The following is a 24,611-nucleotide window of genomic DNA, read 5'->3' as shown; positions in this document are numbered from 1 at the left end:
TTTTGTTCTGGTCACCACAGATGGACCAATCAATTATGTTTTTGGTTTCTTTTGATCAGAGAAGATTTATTTTCTCATCTGCACACAGAAAGCTTTGTTTGTTGTAATCATATTATAATTATTGCACGATGTGATGGGTTTCTTTTGTGACAGGGATGTTGGTTTTCTCTTGCCATTTCTCCCCTTCTTCCCCCCTTTTTTAAGGCCAAGTCCCACATGCATCCTAAGACCTGCTGAGCCACATCCCACTGCTCACCTGGGGAGGGTGTAGGCTGTCGCGTGTTGTCTCAGACACACACTGAGTCAGCAGCTGCTTCTTGTGACCTGGCAGTGAGGAGCTTCACAGCGCATGCAGAGGTTCAGAGAATCTCCAGCAGATCCACACATCTCCTCACAGATGCCCTTATCAAGCGGTGGGAGAAGCCATTGGAGGTATGAGGAACTCTGCCAAGTGAGTTTTTACAGAGCTGGAAACACTGAAACTGCAGATTAACCCTGAGGTACTTAACATTTTACACCACCAAGATGGGCGAGGATATGACATTTTAACTTCCCAAGGACTTGAAGCACTTTAAAATCATATCCTAAAAAAATTAAGGGACAACTCTTCATACTGTACATATAGTGCTATTAGTCAATTAAAAAGTGCTTTGAGCAGAGTTGTAGTGAACCCAAGAAACAGGATCAGTATCATTCACAGGGCAGTGACTGATTGGAACAACTGAGTTTCAATTAAAAACACATTGATAATGACTGGCAAGATGATTTAGTGACCTCACAAATCCAGCGAGAATCCAGCTGTCAATTTTGACCTAAATATTAAATATGTTTTAGGGTGGGCACGTTCACAACATCACCACATGTCTCCATATGAGGGTAACACCAGTGCTTGTCCAACCAATCAGAAAAGGTTCAGGCAAGGGTAAATTGACAAACCAAGTGATCATTGGCCAGGACAATACAATCCAAACTAACCTATCACAGACAGCAGATGTTGGATGCACAATAACCATTGGGCCACTGTTACTCTGTGTATTCATGATAATGCAACAACCTTTGACTTAGCACACATGTCTGCTGGCTTATTGTTGCTATTGATTATTGATTGACATAAGAGCTGTATAAATACTGTCTAAAGTAATTTACCCAAGGCCGAAAAGCGTTGACACTATTGTATTGTCTATTAATGTCATATTGTATTAAATTGTTCACTAAAAACACTGTTGTCAGAATTCTTTGTTGTGTATGTAAAAATAATTATAGACCTTTCAACACAATCTCAAAAAACACAAAAACTGCAAAGTTACTGAGGCCAAAAAGTTTTTGGAACTAGGAATCTGTAGCAAAACAATCCCTCCACCTGCTGACTATTGATTACAATAATCGTTACACGTGTTCACGTGTCAAGATTATTTTGTTCTCATGAGAAAACATAATTGTTATGCCAAGATGACAGAATAATTATCCTGCAATAATGAGCAAATCAAACCTGAAAATAACTACTCTGATACCTTCTAGACTCCCATGAAAGCAGAGACTGCCATTTCCTTTAATAAACTCCCTATTTTCTAACTTATTTGCTCTGAGAAACAAAGATGAAGATTTCATCCTGTTGTATGAGGAGGAGAAAGCAGCGAGGGCAGCAGATAAATAATTCTAGCTGGTGAGGCTTGCACTGCTGTGAGCCACAGCCTGTGAATCATCGTCATCACAAGATAAAAGGCAACATCTTTTCATCTGTTTTTCACTCTTTTCATTACGCCTGCTTCAGTAACACTCCTGCGAGTGTTTTCAAATCCAGAAAGAGGCATATCATATAATTATTTGTTTTCATATAGATCATATCTGTGGATTTCTACAGAATGGAATTCCTGCAGAGGCTGATCCTGCAGGATAATGCAGCACGGCCAAAAAATGTACTAATTGCAAATAATGCAGCACAATCACCATCATTTAATATCAATTATATCCAGGTCTTATCTCAGCTGCCTGGGCTCCCTTGTAGCTAATAATGTTCTTTTTTTCTTTATGGGTTTTGTTTGAAATAAAGCATGATTAGCTTGGTTCACACAGAGAATCAGCGTGTACCATAAATGACCAATTAAATGGCTCCTTTAGTATTTTTTCAATTAACCACTTTGCAGTATATTTTAGCCATTGCAGGTGGCCTCTAATTCCCAGTCAGACTTCCCCAGATGAGGTTGTGATGCGATGAGGACAGCAGACCTGCGAAAGTCAGCAGGTCAAGCTTTGACAGAGCTCATTATGACTTCAGCCATTAGGGTCAAACAGCCAACATCCTATGACTTTGGCACAGATGCTGTGGGGACCAGAGGATCAATGTGATATCATTGAAGATTCATCCCCAGAGACTTGATGAGTTGTGGGAGTAGATGTCAACTTTGACCCCCGTTTGGAGAGAAACTCTCCCCCTCCGATAACTGGGTCATATCACATCATTATGTGTTTGACAGGGATGACAAACAGCACACAAACAGATGTGTAATCTCATTTCTCGTTATTATTGATCAAAACCACCTGTTACAGTCATTTCTCTATTCTCTTTTATCAATAAGTTACTGTATTGTATGTGTGTTAGTGGTGTTTTAACTTACACCAGATGCAGCATGGTTTCAGCCATGTTGTCGTCCTTTTGCTAAAACAGTGTTAAAAAGTTAGATGCACTGTCTGTCCTATGTTAAAGAGAACTCATTGTAAGATCAATAGCTGAAGCTTCAGCCATGTGCAATGCAATTAAAAACTCAATTTTCAGAGGCTTTGGTGAGGGTGATAAATGGGCCGGTAATCCCTTAATTGTTCTCTCTTAAGTAGAATCACAGGAATGATAGATGTTTCATTAGAAGCAGAATAAAACTTCAAGCAACGAGATGCAGAGTTTACAAAGGAAATATCAGTTCATTTGGAGTCATCAAAAAAGCTAAAAAAAAGCTCAGTCTGTGTTTTGTTTTGTTTTTCACCTTCACTTAAGTACAAAATACCAGAAGTCATTTTTTCCCTTTCAGATAGTTTGATTGAGTTTTCAGGACCATGGACAGTTCTGCTGGCTCTTTCTGTGTGTGTGTGTTACTGTGTTTCGAGGTATTATGCGTCCTGCTCTTCTGAATTTAAACATCAAATAATTACAGCCAAATTATCGCTTTTCCTTATTCCATCCCCAGCACAGTGAAACAGATAAGACTTAAAAATAAACCAGGAAGTTAGGCGACAACATGGACCCTGCTGAGCGAACTTTTGTGGGACAACAGCCAGATGTGTCCATGTGTCCATGTCCACACAGACGCAGCGTGTCCGCGGATTGTTCCAGTGCAGCCGCAGCTGAAGTGGTCGGGCTATTCAGAAACATTGACCACCTGAGATTGCAGTGTTTTTATTGATTTGGCCAATAGTAGGGCCAATATTGACAAGTGCCGCGCTTACTCCGAGCTGTCGTAATCTAGCGGGCTGAGGTTTTTTAATTTAACGTCAGGTCAAGTTTGACCAACATTGGCCCGCCGCGGCGGGTCCAATCGGAGTTCAGATCAGCTCCTTCTTCCCCCACCAGCCCTCCCCTCCTCTCTCGCTCTCCCTTTCTCTCTCTCTCAGCGTCTCTCTAGCGCCTTTCTCTCTTTCTTAGTTGCAAAAAATGCTCTGCAGCTGGGCTGCACCTCAATGAATGAATTGGTGCACTGTGAGCGACCATCATCTATCCACTGGATTTCCATTGCGCCCGGCTTCCATCCAGAACATATGAATTTGCTTAGACAGACCCTTTTAAGGAGTTGAACAGATAGGTCGGAGAAAATGGCACAACGCGTGGTTTTCTTTCTGCTGTGGCTCTTTGACCGGTCATTCGCAGGATTTCCCAATCAGATTAATATCGGTAAGTGTTTTTCTGTGTGCACCGCCACCAGATTGTGGCATATTTAGCCAAATAAAATATAAGATTGTAATTTTTGTACCGGATACGACGCGCAGAGCTCTGCGCAACGATAGACTTAACTTGATTTTCTTTAAGCTACAAGCATTAAGCCGAGGGTTTTTGAAAACTAAACTAAAGCTACAGCCAGAACTGACTGTGTGCTTGTAATCACTTCATGGAAATAAGTGGCGTTTATAATAAGAAAGACGGAGGCAGTCAGTCCCCCCGCTCCAGCCGGAGAGTTCCAGACAGGCGCGCTGCACAAAAATGCATGATTCCTCCTAATAACAATACGCTTTAGTATGTCTGAAGCACTATGTGGAGTTATTCCCTACTTAAATGAATACAACACGGACACTAGACTGGGTGCGCCTGTGAAAGCTTTGTCTGATCATAGTTTTCATCTCTTCAAGGGGGGCTCTTCATGCGTTCCACGGTGCAGGAGCACAGCGCTTTCAGGTTCGCTGTCCAACTCTACAACACCAACCAAAACACCACTGAAAAGCCTTTCCACCTCAACTACAATGTCGACAACCTCGAGTCGTCCAACAGCTTTTCAGTCACCCATGCATGTAAGTGTGCCTCTTTGTCAGTCTGGTCCAGGTTCCCTCTACTTCTGTCCAGCAAGAAGGAGCAGGAATTATTCATGTCAAACTCATACAGAGCTGATAGAGACTGCAGCTCAATGCAGGGGAGGCAGTCAAGTTCTTCTCACTTCACTGATTTATAAACTCTCAGTGGGAATTGCACAAACATTTAGGCCTGCAGACACACACATGCACAGCATCGTTCCGCAGATCATCCCAGATATTAATATCTTTCAGTTTCACCACAAACTGTGTAAATCCCATTAAAGCATTTTATTTGACGGTGACATTTTTACAGACCGTTATAGGGACTACACTACTCTTACCACATTTACGGCATTTATGCCAGTCTCAGTTTTACAGGGGTGATATTTTGCAATACATGAGTTCCACATTGTAAAAAGTTCCCCTGGCAACACACTGATACGCTGTCATTTGTACAAACCTAGTGTGCAGGACTGGAGGAGTTTAAATGTTGCAGTCTGGAAAGCTGAATATCTGTGTGGTAGATATATTCAATTTCCTCACATAATAATGATAAGAATTGATCTCATCTCATTCTGTTGGCTTATTATGCAGCTCTACAGGAGTTACTGGTGTAACTTTGCTTTGTTGCTGACGTAGCGAATAAGCTTTTTCTCTGAACTCCTTTTTGGCCACCGTTTCTTACAATCAGCAGAAACAAAATGGACAAAAAGGGAAGGAATGGGCTCCAGAGTGCCATTTTGCTATGTCATTTTAAAAGATGAGTTCAGTTTGACTGAATGTGCGACTCAGTGGGCACACAGCTCTGTCTGACTGTTGCGTTGCCGTCCCTCTAACCCCTGTGTGGCATGGCCATAATGGACCCTCTGACTCTGCATGTGCTGGAGCGTCTCTGCTTGCGCCGTCCTCTGACTCCCCCTGTTTTACAGAGCATCTCCCCCAGCATTGCAGAGTCAGCTCATTAGCACTCAGCCCTCATAGCACCTCACCGTGCTGTCATTGGGTGAAAGAGGAAAAAAATCCATAGCTCCCCAACCAACACGAGCAAATGAGTTGGGCTCAGACCTGCAGAGGAGGTGGGTCTGAGCGGTGAGAGAGAAGAAGCAGAGCGTCATATCACAGGCAGGCAGAGCTGCATGTGCCTTAACGAAGGCATCCATAAGAAACAATAAGCAAATGAGAGTGAATAAATAATAGATAGTGCCGCGCAATTTCACGCATGTTGAAGAGGAAGGGAAGCATAGAGGAAAAATGCTTGATATCGGAATCTAATTAAATTCAGGGGCAGAGTGAGCTTTAGCAAAAGGAAAGGGCTCCTGAGGGAGCCGTGACCCCGTTTCGTGTTTCTCACTGCCACGTCTTAGTAGCTCCATCAACAGTACTGTTTCAATAAAGTCTTAAAGTTAGATAAGTGAACTGTGACGCAAAGAAACTAATTTAAAAAAAATAGAACATTATAATGTTGATATACTGCATCCTGCCAGGAAGTTTTAAAAAGTCCTAATTGTATGATAATCAATAGCCAAAGATAAGTTCTGAAATGAGCCCAATATGCTGCAGCCTAGGAATTAGGTTTGTGTTATGTATATAATCTGAGACTTTTATCAAGGGACTGCCCCGAGTCCCTCATCAAGCTGAGCTCACAAACCAAAGACAGCTCATGCTGAGCTCACAACAGTCCACAAGCACCTCAGATTGTCTCTACCAATGTAGAGAACCAAACAGAGATGACAGTTATTAAATATCACTTATGTGCTGACTTCCAGGCCTTTGAGGCTTTGCCTCCAGTGAGCGAGAACCTCCTGTGCTCTGAGTTTTACATTTGTCAGCACTGTTGTTTGTTCTGCAGGCTGTCACAATTATTTAGTGGACATTCAAATTCCCTTTGTCATCAATAGCCTCATGTGTATGACTCAGACCTTTGTCAGCAATAGCAGACATTTACTTTATGACTGGACGAGACTTTATAAAAGTGCCATTTATGTGGGATTGGTGAGTAACTCTTTTTTTGAGACGAGCTTCTTGCTTTGATCAAGATGAGATCTGGCTTTTGAGATGTAATGTTTCTTCAGTGTATATATTCTCTCTGTGCTGTGGGACAGCTAGAGCCAAACCTGAGTCATCTTAAAGAAGATCACTCCCCCTCATTTGCTGTACATCTTTTAAACGTACACAGGGACAGCTTAACTAGAAGGCGTGCACACAGTCACATTATGCTTTTCAGAAACAAAATATGCAAATCCTTAGGTATAATGAAGGCATAGTCTTGTGTCTGAACAGTTTCTTTTAAGTGAGTTTAAAGCTATATGCTAATATTAATTGAATTAGTGACCGCCAGAAAAACAATGTGTGGCTTCAGTAATCCTTTAAGGCCTGGCTTTGTACCACAGCACCATGGTATGTGCTTTGGTGGCAAGGCTGTTGTTGCTTTGAAGTGACATCAGAAATTGTGAAATGTGTAATTACCAGTGCAGGTTCAGTAACAGCCATGGAAGCTAGGAGTCAGGTATGCTCACAGAGGAGGCAGGAGTAGTTCAAAGCAAAGGGTAGCAGTTTGAAGAAAGCAGAGCAGACAGCATTAATGTTCCTGATGGTCACGGCTAGCCAACTTAATGACACCACCATCCTTTTCTCTCCTGTTTACCCCCTCTTCTTCTCTCTTTACCTGAGGCGAGAAAAAAACAAACATCAAGCTCCCCTACGCCTCTTCTTGCCATGCTATTTATTAGATTACTCGCCTTGATTCTTGTTAAAGGCAAATTTTGCACTGCTTGGCTTTTGAATCTCATCTCACTATTCCTCATTCCTCATTCTGTCATTAAGCTAATGGCGTGTGTCCCCTCTGCCAGCCTTTTTACATGTGCCTACCCTTCTTTTATTGAATCCACCAGGTCCTTAAACCTTGGCAGGAGCAGATGCTGCTTTGGCTACACTGTCCACACATCTCTTCTGTCCAAGAGTATATGGGGAAGACGTTACGTTTCTTTTCTAGTTGTATAACAAAGGAGAGAGACGGATGTGCGATGTATTATATACAGAAGGAGGAGGAGAGGAGTTAGTAAGAAATACCTCTGCTGATACTGCATTATGTCTCTGCGGGACAGAAGAGGCTTGATCGAGGTGTTAGTTAGCTTAGCTTGACATAAAGCTTCTGCTGGATTATTTATTGGCCTCTAATCAGCTGAGACTTATAGTGTATAAGCCAAGAATTGGTCCTTGTACATACACTCTGGGTACACAGGAATTTTTCACCTGTGTTTGTGCACTGATTAAACCAAACTAAATAAGGTTGAGGAATTTTGTGGCACAGCCTGGCTAGCTGTTTTTCTGTATTTATGCCTAGCTAAGCTAACTGGCTTTTGGCTCTATGGGTATCCCCATCACTAGGAGGGTTCAAATCTTCAATAAAAAAAATCAGCATTTAGTCAGAAAAATCACAGTCACATTGTTACATTGATGGCATAATGCAGGATGCAATATGTGAGCAGTGTGGGCGTGCATGGAGCCGCAGCATTTCATTTAACGGTCAGGCTGCCAGCAGATGCTTGTATTTTTTGTGGCTGTTGGATATCAACACCACTAATTATCTTTAGCACTCAAGAATGCAGCCTAATTTTTGTCTAGACACTTCAATAGAAACATTATCTACTGACCTTTACACCCACCCAGAGAGTGCAAGATCTGCACTCTGGATACTCTCTGCGTACACCAACTGTGTCTTCCCACTGGAGGCCTGAACTATGACTGAAACGCATGTGGCAAATGGCATATGTTGTGACGCACCTACGAAAGGGCCCTCACCAAATCTTCACATGCATTGTTGAGTATAGCTTTTGGGGCTGTTGTTGTTGTTACAGCAGTGGTGGTGATGTGTGAATGGATGGTAAACAAAGCGACAGGGAGACATGTTTTTGCAGTGCTTGGCCTGACAGAGACAGGCTATGGTCGAGAGAAGCTCCTCAGGTGATTGTAGTGGTGCCGCTGTTCTCGTTCTTGCAGGCTGTAACTCAGCTTGAAAGGTGTGACGAGGGGAACACGATGAAAGAGAGAGGGAGGAAGGGAAGCTGAGCAGTGGGAAAATAACGACAAAGACTGAAGGGAAGATTTGAGTAAGGACTTTTTTTTTTTAAGGTTGCTTAGAGTTTGTGTGTGCCTGTGTGTTTGAGGCGAGTGAGAGGGAGGCAGAGGGACTTCTTCAGGCTATGGGGGTTGTACTGGGACATGCTATCGTAGTCCAGCTGTGTTGGAGGCACAGATGGAGGGTTGTTTATGGGTACACGCATGTGTGTGCACATATGCACAGTCACGCACACAGACATGTGCACACACTATAAGTGTATGCAGTCACACAGGCAGACACGTCCTGTCTCCCTCTGTACATTTGTTACTGAGTTAATCTTATTGTTTTGCTGTGAGTCTCCCATTACTTTCATTATTCTTTCCAAGTAAAGGTCACAGTAAAAATCTTGCTGGCTCACCATCTCTCTGTGTGTGTGTGCACACAGCAAACAGAGATATATACATATGCACACTGTACAATGGAGAAAGTAAACTATGCATAAAATGATGAGCACCATGACAGTGCATAAGCCTCTGGGACAAACATGAGCCACAGCACAGTAATGTAATGGTGTGATTTCGAGGCCAGCAGGCCAGGCAGTCTCAGAGGCCCGTTGAGGTGGCTCAATACGGGCCCGCTGTGCGATGAGTGGTACAGGGACAGGCTGGGATGGGGTTACACGCTCTTGAAGCTGCAAGGCCTCTGAGAAGAGAGGCAGGACATCAAGCTAAAGGGGGTGACGTAGTGCAGATATGATGACTGTGTCTAATACAGTCATCACTCAGTCACGTGTATAATCTCTTTTCATACTATCGTTATTTTTAGGAACTAAATTGAGCCAAATAAGTGTATTATAAATAAGCATTTACTGCTACACTACAGCAGCGAACTGCTTATGCTGATGAAATTACTTACACTGAATTTCTTAAAGTGTCACTGGCACGATTACAGTCACTGGTCCTGTTTGCTGTGGTCACATGAGGCTTTTTCATGCAGCAAATACATAAAAGGCTGGAGAATTACCATGGGCTAAACCTCCAAAGGGAACATTATTTTGACCTAATTTAGTGGCCATGAGATGCCCTCCAATGTGTTTTTTTTCTTGTTACATCAGACACGTAGCTGAAGCCGTAATGAGATTCAAAATACAAAACATAGAACAAACTCTGAGGCAGTATCAACACAATGAATTTTTAATCAGAATATCAAAAGATCCTCTTAAACCCAACCTGAGGAGAAGTGCTGCTGTCGGAGAGTTATTTGTCTTGGAATCAATGATGCTGGCAGATGTTGTTTGGGTAAAACAACAGACTTCCTCCCCCCTGCTACTGTGGTGGCTTCAAATCTCCATATATCTTTCACAAACACTGGGCATTTGGCCATTTTCAGCAGCTGCGGAGTGTAAAAAAATTTTGAGTGGAGGGACAGATTTTTGATCTAGAAGATCTGTAAATCACGTCATCACATTCAGAGATTTACGACTGCTTTTAAAGGGGGGGTGTTGAGACTTTCTGTGGGGATTCTGGGGTCTGTGAATTTGCTATTGATTTCCTTTATCCGTCTGCTCAGTTTTTCTGAGGCGAATATCATAAATTGCAAAGGAGAAAAGAGATTAAGTAGAAATGATTATGGATGGCATGTCACAGCACCCACATCCAACACATCCAGGAACAACGAGTATAATACTGTATTAATATGATACCCAATGCTTTTTTTCTATAATGCATAGATAGCAGATCTGCATCAGGGACACGTGTGAGGCTATACCACTGACAATAAAATTTCTCCATCTGTAAAAAAAAAAAAACTTTTCATGCCAACCATGATGTTAGCATTGACAGACCAACAGCACTACAGGCTTAAGTATAATCAGTGCATCTGACCCACATGTGGTCCTTATTGCAAAGCCATGAATGCAAGGCATAGACGAGGCCCCCTTTCTTTTGTTAGTAGACAAGATGCAACATGACAGCTCATCTATGCTCCACACATCTGTTCACCACTGTTCAAATAATGGGCTGGTTTCTGAACTATAAGTCAACAATGACAGGCTAAGTCTGTGTTCCCTTATTGAAGATGATATCAATGCCGCTTCGTGATGAACAGAGGAGCTGCCTGACCATATAAAAAAAAGCAGCAATAAACACACAAGGGACCACACAAGCAGGATAAGCACAACATCGTAGCCGTGCATTAAACACACTCACTGTTGTGCAGGGAAAAACTGTTTCCTGATAAGAAAGAAGCTCCACATGTGGCACATTTTAAGCCAAATGAAGAGGGAGCAAGGTACTATTGTGATCCATTCATGTCAGGTGAATCAGGGTTGTGTGTGCCAGCTCCATCTGATGGCTGCTTTCCATTTTGTTTCCTCAGTGAGCAAAACCTCTCAAGGAGAGTAGGCTATGCTGTTGCTGGCAGAGATTATTTTTCATTTTAAATTGTCATTTGCCCTCATGCACCAGTTGTGAGCAGACAGGGAGGGAGTAAAGACGAAAGGGAGAGCATTTTCAAAAGCTTGTCACTCGTAAAGATCTCTGACATTGCAGTCAGCATTTTTTTTAAAAAAAACTTTTACTCCCACTCTCTGTCTTTCCTATTTCTATCTCCCCTTCTTTATATATATTTAATCTCCCTCACAAAGCCCATTACAGCTATGTTCCTGCAGTCATTGCAGTCACACTCAGCTAGTTATTGGCCATTCACTAGACTCCCCTACAATACCCGTAATCACTGAATCAGTAATCCCCTACTTGAGCTGGAATAGCACATCCGCATCGTGCCTCATCGGAAGTTGCTGCATTGGTCTGGCTTCACTGGCTCTTAAGGAAAAAAACTCTGTAGTCTTCCTTAAAAAAAGAGCTGCTGACTGCATCGTCCTAAGCAAGGTCAAGCAGCTTTTAAAAGAAAACACTTCTATTATTTCAGTCAGACAAAAAGCACTAATTGGCACCAATGTTCTGTCTAATGTTGCCGTAACTCTTGGACTATACATTATCAGCCATTTTCATTTCCCCTTTGTGTGTGTTTGGTAATTTTCGTGCTAAAGACAGTCAAAAAATGGGTTGTGTTGTGATGAATACAAAACACCGACAGGGAGTGTCACAATGTACTCTCCCTACTTGTAAATATTGGATCACAGTGAGATGGGGCTTCCAGCTTTCCGTCTGCCGACTGAGCAGATTGATCTGCACGATCCTGGCCTGATTCAAAAGAGGCAGTCGCTAGCAGAGCCCTGCCAAAGCGGCATGTCTGTGCAGAAACAAGGGCTCCATCATAACTGATTGCTTGTGACAGTTCACAGTCGCCGGGCCACTGAAGCATCATAACCTTGTGAAACTAGTGGATGGGCACTCTAGTATACAAGCTGAAGGAGAGGAGGAGGAGGAAAAAAAAATATTAGCATATTCCTTGCAGTGTTACGAAGATGCAAATAAGACATGCCACGCCACGAATAGCCTCTGTGGGTAATATTAAACACATCTTATATAATGAAAGACATCATACAGGCCAACACCTCCAGAGAGAGGGGGTGAATTTATGGACAATTACCGCAACTAAGACTGCAGTCGAAGAAGAAGACGAAGGCTGAAGCAGTGTCACAGAGCGGTCTGCTGACATGATGGAATAAACCGCTAACAACCACAAAACAGAAATATCTTCTGGCAAAGGCTGAGGAACGAAACCGCACAAATCACTTTTAGCAGTTGTCACCATAACAAGCACCAATATATTTCAGATTGTTCACCGATTCATACAGAATGAGGTTAATCAAATGTGCATGAATGCTGCAAAGAGTAGAAGGATAATCAAATAGCTGCAAGTAATACGCTTTAATTTGGTTGTGTGCGACTGTTAAGCTCCATCAGGTCACTTGTCGACCGCTTGGTCGTCAAGAAGGTGCCATTGCTGTCCATCAAAGAAGATGTCCAGGAGAAGCTGTTAAATGGGACCAGTGGTGTGGACTCACTTTACATGTTTCTTATCGTTATTCTCCTGTCTTTAGCGCTCACTATCCCCATGAGTGAGAATTAAGTGAACATGATGTGCTCTTTCATCCATGACCCTCCTCTGTTTCTCCCTCCAATGTGGCTCTTGCCATTTCACACATGGCTACATAAAACCTGTGGGCGGTTGCTCCCAGGCTGCTGTCCATGTTTGTGTGTCCATGCATGACTATGTGATGAAATATTGAAGTGTCCTATCGTTCTATCATCAACCATTTGGGTCGCCGTCAGTGCCGTTCCTGTTCCTTAATTTTATTGTTTGTTTTTTTTTGCTCACCCTTTTTTTTATCTCGGTAGTGCGGCTTTTTTTTTCCGCAGCATGGCGTGCAGATCAGGAAGGCAAACCTCATCTGGACCCATGACAGAGTTAATCCATCGCAGCTGCAGAATGAAAAGGCCGTTTGGAGTGAATCCATTCCAGAGGCCTCAATGGAAAGCTTCTCTCAGATGCCGATGCCCTTTGCAGCCCTGACAGTGCTAGAATATGATGAAAAAGGACATGGACGAGCTCAGTGGCTTAGCTATGCTTATGAAAAAAAAAGATATAGAGCTGGAAGGCGGCGCAGGTCTGAAGATGACCAGCTAGTGTTTGTGTATGCTGGGGTGTGATGGTTATAAGAAGCTCCTCCTTCATCCCCTTGTGTACCCATTCATGTCTACAATATGCAGTCCATGTGTGAGCTTGTAGGCTACATGCCTCTGCAGATGAGCCTTCAGTAACCAAAACTAGAACACTGAAATGAACGTACCTTTCTCTCTCTAGTGTAAAGGGTCACTGAGGCTGAGTGGCATACCTTTCTTAAAAACGTCAAGGGCACAGAGGAGATTTTATGTTCTGCTGCTTTCTTCTCAAGACTTATTTTCCTCCTGCCCATTGTAGTGCTGCTGCTGCTGCAGCTACTGTACAAGCACCATCCCTAAGCTGTAAGGGGATAGACTTTAGGTCTTTTATGCATAAAGAAGCTTAAGTTCAGAAATTGCTCTCAAGTGGCCGAAGTTTGTGAAAAGTCAGTGAACATTTCACTCCCAATTTCAGGGGTTTGTCTCCGAGTAAAGCTTTTTAGCCCAAGGACGCCCTGTGACTGAATGAAATATTTAGGAGTAATGAAGACTTGTTTGCTTGAAGAGTTTTCTCCTGTTGAAGCTGTGAAACAGCTCCACTATATTCACCATCTGCGACTAGAATTGATGAAATGTTTGTAGGTCATAGAGTGAAAAAGCAACCCAAATACAGAGGCGCTGAATGGAAATACATTTCAGCAACTTCACAGATTCAAGCCATTGGTTATACAGGGTTGCACTTACAGATCTGTCAGTCTGTTTGACAAAGAGAGTCTGGTTGACAAAAAAAGTACAAAAAAAGTACAAAGGTGAACAAAACAAACCCACATTTTGAAAAAGGACTTCTCAGTCCACCCAGTTCCTAAAATTTAGTATTTTCAGAAACATAATTCTGTGTACTTCTGATTTATTATTATTATGTGAGAATGATGATGAACATGTCAAAGCTGCCATCATAGCCCTTATAGCCGCCTCAATACATCATTTTACTTTCTTCTTCTTTGGTCATTTGGGTAAACTCAGTGACTTCAGTTTAACCTCTCACCTTATATTTCCTGTACAATGAGTTAGACGTCATCTGTCATTGTCAGTCTTTGTCATGCTAAAGACAGACATTTCAAAGCTGCACTGCGACTTGACCACACTGTATCATGGTGACAATATCAGACAAGATATCAGACGGCCATCCGATCTTTTCTTTGCCATTGCTGCCCAGCACAAATCCACACAATGAAAGGTCCACTGACAATAAAATGGTGCCCAGCTTTTCATCCAGCTTGAAAACATTTCTTGCTCTCATCTCTCAAAATGTCCATATGAGGTGGCTCTAAAGCGAAGCCCTCCCCCTCACTGAATATCTTTATTGTTTTTTTTTTCTGTGAGAAAATTTGTTTTAGAAAAGTAAGGCACATTTTAAGGGTCTGCATGCTGAGGCCTTGGAATATAAAAGGGATTACAGCTCCCTCACTTACAACGCCTTCTGTTTTCCATCTTCCCGCTGCCTCCCCCAACATTATCATTCAGAGACGGAGCGCCGTCTCAGCGAGGGCACTAATAAGATGAAAAGTGGTGCTGGACTCTACATACTTAACAATGCCTGCATCGAGGCTGAGGAAGAGAGGGAAGTCTTTAACTGATGTCTTCAAGGTTAAACAACTGGTCCCATCTCGTGTCCTCATTGACTTATTCTGTTATTCCTCACAGAAAGACAAAAGACGGCTCCTGGGGAGGCGCTGCTTTAAAATTCAGCTCTGTAATCAAGTTTCACAATGGAAATCCTTCAGTGGCTCAGCTTGGATTGTTTCATTGCCACACGATATGAATTGTGATATGTAATTTGATTAGTGACACCAGAGGCAAAGGCTTAGTTTACATGTACAGGAAGTGGACCTCATAAGACTGGCAGATAGGCCCTCTCTTGGTGTCCCTGTGTGGCACTCTCTTGACTTTGCATGTGCTTATAAGCCATACATGAGACATGGGGATCAGAAAATCTCCCCAAAGGACAGAAACAACCAGTCAGGAAGCATTAAACTCAGATGGTGTGCACTCTAACTGGAATATGGAAATTTCAACACTTTGTGCTGTCCTGTCTTCACATGAGGAAAAGAGAGAATGACAACTACAAACAGATTTATAAAGTATAGATGGAATTCATGTATACAGCTGGGCAAGAAAAACAATCCACTGTTTTGACATTGATGGAAAAATATATGTGCCTGCCAGACATCCACAAAGTTTACTTGTGCTTGTTTTTTTTTTTCAATCATCCAAATGAGAACAGGAACAGGAGAGGTGTTCAGCTGCCAGGTATTTCCCCTGCTGCGAAGAATTGGATTCAAAACAAGTCAGTCGGGTGCGGCACAGAAATATCAGCACAAATCTTTGCTCAGGCGAGCACAGCTCTCCTGTAGTCAAGACGAATAATTTAGAGGTATCTTCTTAAACTATTGCTTTAATCTCTTTGATGGGGTTGTTTTTTTTCCTTCTTGTTTTCTTAAAGTAGTCCTCAGGTGAACTGTTTCCTGTGAATCAGCACGGCTAATCTGCCCTGTTTGTTCTGAAGGCAGAGGCCAAGTCCGCTTCTGACAGCAACAGTTTGGCTGTTCGCTGTTGTGATCTGACAGGTTGAACTCCGTCTTCCTCGCTCCTTTTTTTGTTTCTTTTTCAGCACCCTGCCTCCTCTAAAACACCACACACCCACCACAGACATCCACACACATAGGCACTATGTAGACCAGCAAAGTCCACAATAAAGGGGGCTGAGGTTTGATGTGTAATGTTTTGTAATGTACTGGAAAATACTGGACACAGCCAGTGGTTGGTATTGCTTGTGGTAGCTTATGTTAACAGTGACAGTGAATTCAGGCTGATATATGCAGATAAAGTTTAATTTAAATATAAATGTATCATCCACATCCTGCTTAGCTTTGCATTTTGCATTACAAATACTGCATTGTGCATAGCATCAAGTGTATTCATGCTCACAGCTGCTTTTGAGTCACCATTTTCCAAACTGTGTTGACTCAAGCAATGCATCTTGATGTCTCTCCTATTATGTGCTGAAAATTGAATTCTGAGTCTGTTCTTAGTAGTTCTGATGTAATTTGGCCTAATTAAAACACGTTGGACGTTGGCCTGTGATCGTTGCAGCTTGTGGTGCAATCCACACCCTTCTTTCTCCACGATCCCCCCATGCTCTTCCTCTTCACTTCATGCACCATTCTCTTCTCTCCTTCCATATTCATCTGCAAAGAAGAGCATGCTTTAGGCCCGCAGTGCTGATTGGGAGGATTAGTGATGTGTGAGAGACTTTGTCACCAGCTTTCTGGGAAATCCAATTACAGAATATCATAAGCCTTACATGTTTCATACTCTGCTGAATCCTCTTTAAAAAATGCATACAGCCATGCTCACAGGGTCAGTGTTAAGCAGCTGTCCTCGCTGTGTACTCTTCTTCCTGAAGGTGAGAGGAGTGATCATATTTGAAAGGATAAGACAAGTCCTGTAGCACTCCTCTTGCCTCTGCATTGCAGCAAATGGTGGACTGCATGAGCCTGTCGAAGAAGGGATTGTTATTTGTTCAATGTAATGGGCCAGGATCTCAGAGCATGGCTGTCGAGGTGAAGCGGGGGCCAAGGGTTTAGGTCGGTTATCTGCTCACAAAGATAGCCCTTAATTGCATGTGTCAAGGAAATAGCACGCAGCTGACAAGGGGGCATGCAAAGTATGATTTCAGCTTGTATCAAACTGTTTTTCCTCAGTTATTCAGCAAATCATCGCAGCTCTGCACTGCATCACAACACTGTTATCTGAACTTTTAAATGGCGGATATATTGAACATTTGAACGTTATTGTTAAAACCTCTTGCTCTTTTACTCTGCATAATGATGAACAGATGGCATTGCTATGATAATGGAGACGTCAGCACATGTGCAGGTCCTGCTGGAGCGTAGGTCTGTCTGACCTGCACAGTGCTTTCAGCACAGTGTGTTGCTCTGTGTTCAAACAAAAGCCATGATAGTAAGACCTTGAAGGTGCAAATATCTGTCAGAAGGAGATGGAGTTGAGAGTCATTGACTCCCCTGAGGATCCCTCACCAGCTTGCAGGTACAGGACTATATCATCAGGATGTCAGGTGGAGAGCAGAGGGGCCCGATGGTTTAAAAGCTGCAGAGGAAAAAGCAAGGGAGGAAAGAGAATAGTAAATGAATTTCAGTGATGAGGAAGTGCGTGCGTGTGCAGCACATCTGACCTCAGTAAGTCTGATCCTCGGGTTAGTTTCACAGCACACAATTTTTTATAGATTTGTTACAGTCAAAGCATTGATGTGATGTGTCAGGTATTATTTATGAACACAAAGGTTCTGAATGCAGACCATGGATGGGTCTTAATCCTGTGAATTAATGTATGAAAAAAAGAAAAGAAAGCTTGTTAAAAAACCTTTGTTACTATACATTTGTTTAAAATGTACTTCATCATCACTGTTGCAATAGTAATTTACTCCAAATTAAAAACAAAAAATGTGAAAATTAGGTTTTAGCAAAGTGTTCTAGTTTGCATAAAGTTCCCCCAATTTCAGCTTTGTGTTCTTTCTTCTGAATAGATACATGTCTGTTTGCATATTTGGTCTGACTACTATTTTTACTATCAATGCTTTTTGCCCCATTTTGCTTCAGATTATGTACATAATGTGTTGGAGTTTGAATCTTTCATACAAATTTCCATAAAACGATTATAAATTAAATATTTTAGACTGAGATCAAAATTAAAATCATTTTATAATTATAGTTATCCTACAAATGACCTCTTAACTATCTCTCTGTGATGTTTTTTATTAGCATATTTAACCTGTTGAAACACAAGTAACTCACCAAAACAACAGTTTTGAACTTTGGTTTCTTTCATTTAAAATAAATATGTGCATTTTTATGAGCGCTTAAGACATTTCTATTTTCTTAGTCTCAAATACCTCCTGTTTGAGTTCCTTTGCCATGTGGTGGGCTTGCTGTGTTATACTAAAAATATAAACAGCATAATGCCAAAGAATAACTTACACATATTAAAGCATTCCCACATATTTTCAGAAGTAAAGCGTGTGTTATCTCAGTACGTTTGGATCAAGTTGTCATATGCTTCTATTTATGTTACCACATTGGAATAAGATGGTGTTTTATGTGTCCCTCTTTCCAGGCACCGCAGAGATTTATATTCTTCTTCTTTGTGTAGTTTCAGCGTTAGATGAGGCCATTTAGACTCTGATAGAGACACGCTAATTTGATACATTAAACTGGGCAGTAACCTTCTTTGTGTGACTTTTATTAAAGTATCATGCAAAGAAGAGGATGCATCGGGTGTTTACGATTTGCAGGTGTATAGACAGTATTTTATAGATACAATAAAACCTGCACATTATAAAATGTACAGTGAACCTTACACGTGAAGCTTATATAATATTATATGCACATACAACACATGACTCAAATGTATTGAACGGAGGGGGAAAAATAACAATAGGAAGGTGAGGAGGAGACCTGTCCTCTAGACAGCTGATCTCTCGGTGGGTGAGCTCCAGGCTAACCAGCCTTGGTGACAGAGCATTCCCAGGCTGCGCTCCGTGCCCCACTATCATCCATCATACACTCCACCACTCAGACACTCATGTACATGCTGTAAAGACACACACACACAGATGCACCTCTGAACTCACCAATAGAATGCTTGTACCTTTTAAAACCCAGACAACAGATGAGGGTACTTATTGTAGCTGTGGGTTTTCCCAGCCTGTAGGTTTAACAGAGGGTGGAGAAGGTTTAAAACAGCTCGCCTGTAAAAGAAAGCACAGTTTAGATGTTATCACCTGTAAAACAGTTGCTTTGCTTTAGATTGAATGCACATTTTCCAAAGGTACCCTGTGAAGTTTTCTTGTAAACAAACCAAATTTCCTGTTTACATTCAGTGTTTATCACTAAAGTTCATTGTGTATATCCTTCAGGACCAACAAACATGTTGAATTCATTTCCTATCTTGTAAAACATTCTTCAAACCTTCATTGTTTGCTTTCTATCAGACATTTTTTCCCTCTCTCCTTGGCACAGTACTCAGCATTGTTGGCACATTACTGCTGCTATTGATGGTGGGAATGCGTTAGTAGTGGTCATAAAGTCTTTTGGAGAAATTTCCAATGAGGGACACAACAACTACTCATTTCTGTGTTTGGTTGTATTGTTGCACTTGCATCATTTCTTTCTAAAAGCTGTGTCTGTGTTATCACTTTGCGCTTTGGTTTATTACAAAGTGCTGCAGTGTGATGACCTCTCAGGGCCATTGTACCAAACAGTCCATAAAAACCCATTTAAAGCCAGTTAACAATATTCACATACAGGCAAGACTTGCTCTAAAACAACCTTTTATTCTGTCACAAGTGTGTTTTTGTTCTCTTTTCCTGATGTGTGTATTGGTGCAACTCAGCCGATAATTTAGAGTATAAACTAGAAGTTGATTCAGCAGGACTAGTAACAGCTTCCTTTTAATGTTTCACGGCACCGCTACTGTTCAGTTCTTGAATCTGGGTCTGCCGTTTGAGTTAACAGTTTGAAGCACTTCACATCTCTATATGACAAGAGCTGATGCAATCCCCCAGGGCACTTACAAGCTATCTCCCTGTGACAGCATCCCTTCTTCAGAGCAAGACTGCCTGGTCCTGATGTAGGCTGGAAGTGGGTGGGGGGTTGCGTTGAGGGTTGAGTTGGGTGGAGTGGGGGTGGGGGTGGGGGTGGGCACTAGCAAGAGGAGCTACAAGGACCAGAGGGAGAAGCAGACTGAGACACAGGCAGGAAATGGAGGACAAGTGGCTGAGAGGAGAAACAACGGAGCCAAGGAGAGAAAGCAAGAATGTGGGTTTTCGTAAAACACGGGGAAAACAGCTTAAAAGATACAATCATCATTGACATTTTCTCTGCCCGGTCCACCTTCCCGAGGCTGTGCAAAGCTCTGGCTCACGGGCCACAAAAGAGCATGAAGTCCAAATACTTACAGTGCATAAAAAGATTTTTTTATGAATTAGCTCAGCATGCCTGCAGGATACCACATATCCCTCTGAACTAGCATTCCAGGCCAGGCATCTCAAGTGATACATCAGAAATGTAACATCCCCGTAGCACTGCCGAGTGTCCTGATTATAGAAGGGAATGAGGGCGGCACACTGTGTGTGTTTGACCAGTGAACTGGAGATGGGATGCATGGTTCCCTGCAGCAGGAAGGAGCAGGGTGGGGGGGAGGATGAGGAGGAGAAGAAGGAGGAGGAGGAGGCACGGTTAGCTGCAGAGGAAGAAAAAAAAGGCAAATGAGATTGTAGCAGGAAAAGAGAAGGAGATGAGTGAGAGAGAGCTATCTGTGTGGTGTTGTTTACCTCTCGGTCCTCACACAGGCTCCTGTAATGGCTCTGTGTTCATGCACACAGTTGTGTGAGGACTTATGAGTAAATTAGCATTATTGAAATCCAAGGTGACACTTACAGAGCTGTTGAATTATATGAAGCATTGTGCTGTTTCTTCAGAATTGGAGACAGGGTCAGGCACCTTCCATCCACACAGTATTACATTTATATTATTTTAAATGTAATTACTGGGCCATGTGAAGCTGAGGTCAGGATACTTGTCCCCTGACTATACCGTGCATTTTTTTTTCCCATCACCAATCTTTGGTCCACTGATGGAGCGGGATGATATTATGAAGAAAACTGTCTGAGAGGGAGGGGGTGGGGTGGGGGCACTCAGGTGGAGAGAGAGAGATACTGCCACGCTTGAAGAAGATGTGTGCTTTGGGGGATGACCAGATGGCTGAGGCAAAAAAAAAAAAAAAAACAGGCAACAAAAGCAGAGGTCAAAGAGAAAGGTGAGGATAAAGGAGAGGAGAGTGGAGAGGAGGGGAGAGGTGCTAAAATGATCTGTACTGCGCAAAGAGATGTCTCTGTAAGAAAGTGAATGTCTCATCCTGCAATATGTTGGCATCACTGAAACTTTCCATTTCACAAAAAAAGAATATGTTATCACACATCGACAACAGAATGACTAGACTAGAAGAAGCCATCAGTTAAGACATATAACGTCCATAACTGGATTTGTCTTTCACCTTTTTAAACATCTGCTTCTTAATAGTTCGTATGTTTCTATGACAACCCTTTGAATGCAAAAAGTATAAATCTGACCAAAGGCATCAAAGTACTTGAGTTGCAAACTATTTGCAATGAGCTTCTTCACCATTTTCTGAGCTATTATAGCCATTAGTCTCACTCCATTCAAAAAATATACGTCCCTCCATTCACACAGTATAGATACATAAACACATTTTCTTCATTTTCCTACTGAGGTCAGGAGGGCAGGGACTCTGTATGTGTTCAAGGATGTGTATACCTTCAAGGCTTTCCTTTACCGAACTTTAAATTGCTCACTTTGTTATCATCTGTTTCTACTGACAGTTTATTTGCTATTTCACTGGAAACTTGCCAGTACATATACTCTCCTCATTTAAATGGTACAATTAAAAATGTAAAAGGTTGAGAAATTTACATGCACAGCATACCAGCAAAGTAGCACCTTACAAAAAAGTAAGATTAATTAGAAGTTTACAATGTTGTACAAAAATATCTGCTTTAAATGTAAGAGATCCACTTGCACATTCCTCACAGGCGTTCCCTGCTGCTGGTGATAAGAGCCAGCACTCCTTTCTTTTATTCCTCCAGCACCGCGTGAAAACAGCAAATTGGTCCCCGTTATTTCCTCACAGCAGTTTGTAAAAAATGACAGTCGTACCTGCCTACCAAAAGAGGGGTTATTTTTACTGATGAGATGACACTTTTCCTTAATCAATCATGATCAGCAGCACCCGTTGGCCTTTCACGGAAATAAGAGTGAGAAAAGAAGAGGTTTCTGCTCAGCTCAGCTTACGGCACTCCACTGATAATCAATACCACTGCTTCCATTAATTGCATGTAGTGTTGCACTAACTGTCTATGGGTCTGTATGGTAATGCATACAGCGCTATTGAGCCATGTGACCTGTCACAATTAATGCTCACGGGGGCTGAATCTGGAGAGGGTGCAGGTGGGGGGTAGTGGAGGAGTGTGCAGTTCTAGAGGCAATGAGTCGAAGGATGCTGGTTGGTGTGTATGCCTCAAAAGAGAATACATCATGCTCAACATGTCATTGCTCATGGGGTCACTGCAATGAACAAACCCTTCCACTACAATAAGGTGTTGGACCTCTGGAGGGTGCCACACAAAGACACAGTGACACTAACGGGGAAAAGATGAGAGCAAAAAAGAGAGGGAGGGTGTGGAGAGTGACAGGGGGTGCTGTGGACATATCTGTTACCAAAGCTTGAGCCTGCTTAAAACTCAACCTAATAAGCAGAGGACAGCTGAGCAGAGAGAAAGAGCCTGCCATATCTGGTCCCATAGGACGGGTTCTGTGTCAGTACTGGCCCAAATTAAGAGGGTGTGCAGAGGAAAGTGGGCCTCATGTAGGGCTGGAACTCCTACTGGCTCCCATTCAGTGGAGGGAGATTGCACTACTCACCCTGCAGCACTTACCCACAATACTGCTGTCCATCTGTTGATTCACTTATCAAAAAGCTGTGTGTGTGTGTGTGTACTGGCATCCGTGCATGCACACTCCTGCCTGCCTGTCCCTGTGTGTGTGTGACTTAGGAATGGATGCTTATACCTTGGAAGAGGTGTCTGTACCAGGACAGATAGGGAGGCAATAGAATTAAAAAGGATGAGGCAAATCCCAGCAGCAACTAGATCTCTTATTCACCGAGCAATTGTGTTTAAGAGCAAAATGCGTAAGCACTGTCATGTTGTCATCTGAGCGTAAGAATGGGTTTGCACATATTGTAGCGTGGTTTGTTACAAAGACAGACGAATTCTCACAGATAGAAAAACAGGTTTATTTTGTGTGTGTGTGTGTGTGATTGCATTTTCTGCTTGATTATATTGCAGGCACCAAATGGCATGTTGCAGTATTTAGCCAACAGATCCCTCCATATGAGCAGATATCCGTCAACCAATCATAAACAAATATTTAACATAACCATTACATAAAATTGGATAGGGCCTTTCCCACCCTGTCATTCAACGGCTGTACTGGAATATTCAAAGTGTTTACGGATGTTAAGAATGCTTGATTACCCAGCGGGAACACTTGAGAGTCAATCAGAATAAGTGAACAGCCATTCATGATAGGCTGGAAAAGCAAAACACACCTGTAGCTCTGAATATTAGTTTACACATTAAGGGCTGCTGACTGAATAGCTGTCACCCCTGCCTTATGCTGCCCCACTAGAGTGCTGGATGAATACACAAACAAATGGAAACATTTATTTATTTATTTTTGTCTCAGATACATCTGAAAAAAAAAATCTAAAGATGTTTATACCCTGAAGTGGTTGTTAGTGAGAATTTGATTGTATAACTGTTGTGCAACCTCAGCCAGTATATTTTTTTTACAGGGTCTGGTTTTTGTGTCTCACACACATTTGCCTTAATGTTTAGACTCTGTTCTCAGTAGATCTTATTTGTCACTCAAGCCATGAAAAAGGCAGCCGCTATGCAGCTGTAACTGACGTAACATCAAGAAAAAAATAAACGTAGAGTATAAGGACAAACCGAGAGTGAAGCTGCATTCGCTTTTCACTCCAGGCAGAAAGAGTTGTCTTTGGTGGGAGGCAGAGCAGACGCGGCGACAGACAGCAGCAGCAGCAGTGGCGCTCGCAGCTGCTGTGAATGCTGCAGTGAGTCGTTCAGTGTGGATGAGGGAGCAGGGAGGGAGCGATAACTGGTGGGAGCTCCTAGTGGGAGCTGGAGACCTTCAGTGAATGGCGTGACGTTTCTATCCTTTGGCTGCCACTTTTCTTTCAGCACAAACCCACAAACCCACACACACCATGCACTGCTTGTATTTATATGCCACTATAACCAAGATCTGTGTCTTTGTGCATGGTGGTGCATTCATGTACAATTCGGATATTAACCTCTTTTGAATTTCCTGAGAAATCAGCCCAAAAATTAAAACCACAGTAAAAAGGATCAACCACGGGCTCTGTGGATATCTGATATTTAGAAGGACTGAAATACAATAATTGCTCAGCCAGAGTGAGCATTATTACTTCTTCCTAATCAAATCTGTAAATTAAAGAGTAAATAACACTGGGCCAGCAACCACTGGTGCTAATGAGCCTGTTCTCAAAATCTGTGTAGCTATCAAATTTGATGAAAGAGAACTGAAGCATCCATTTTAGTCACAGCTCTGAGCGACTCCTTCTCTCACACAAGTGCCCCTAAAGACCCACAGGGTGGAATACTGCTGGTAAACAAACTTTAGTTTATTGTGTTCACTGGGGATGGGTCACAATCTGGGGTGAAACTCCCGATTGTTTTTCATTATTGATTATTTTCTGACTTAAGGAGGTGCTGGAGGTCTCCGGGGGAA

The 24,611-nt window shown here is 42.4% G+C and overlaps 1 protein-coding gene across 1 annotated transcript in view; it reads left to right on the top strand.

Annotated features, from left to right (window-relative positions):
- The first annotated feature begins 3,670 nt into the window (after nt 1-3,670).
- gria3b (glutamate receptor, ionotropic, AMPA 3b) overlaps nt 3,671-24,611 on the top strand; it is a 71,257-nt gene continuing 50,316 nt past the window's right edge. Inside the window, exons 1-2 of the mRNA XM_028415878.1 lie at nt 3,671-3,880; nt 4,333-4,491. Coding sequence (XP_028271679.1) covers nt 3,802-3,880; nt 4,333-4,491 — 238 coding nt within the window. The 5' untranslated portion in view covers nt 3,671-3,801. The remainder of the gene's footprint in view (nt 3,881-4,332; nt 4,492-24,611) is intronic.

This window comes from Parambassis ranga, chromosome 10 (genome assembly GCF_900634625.1).
Source record: "Parambassis ranga chromosome 10, fParRan2.1, whole genome shotgun sequence".
NCBI lineage: Eukaryota > Metazoa > Chordata > Actinopteri > Ambassidae > Parambassis > Parambassis ranga.
The sequence above is the reverse complement of the archived record's forward strand: the minus strand, read 5'-3'. Positions and strand labels throughout refer to the sequence as shown.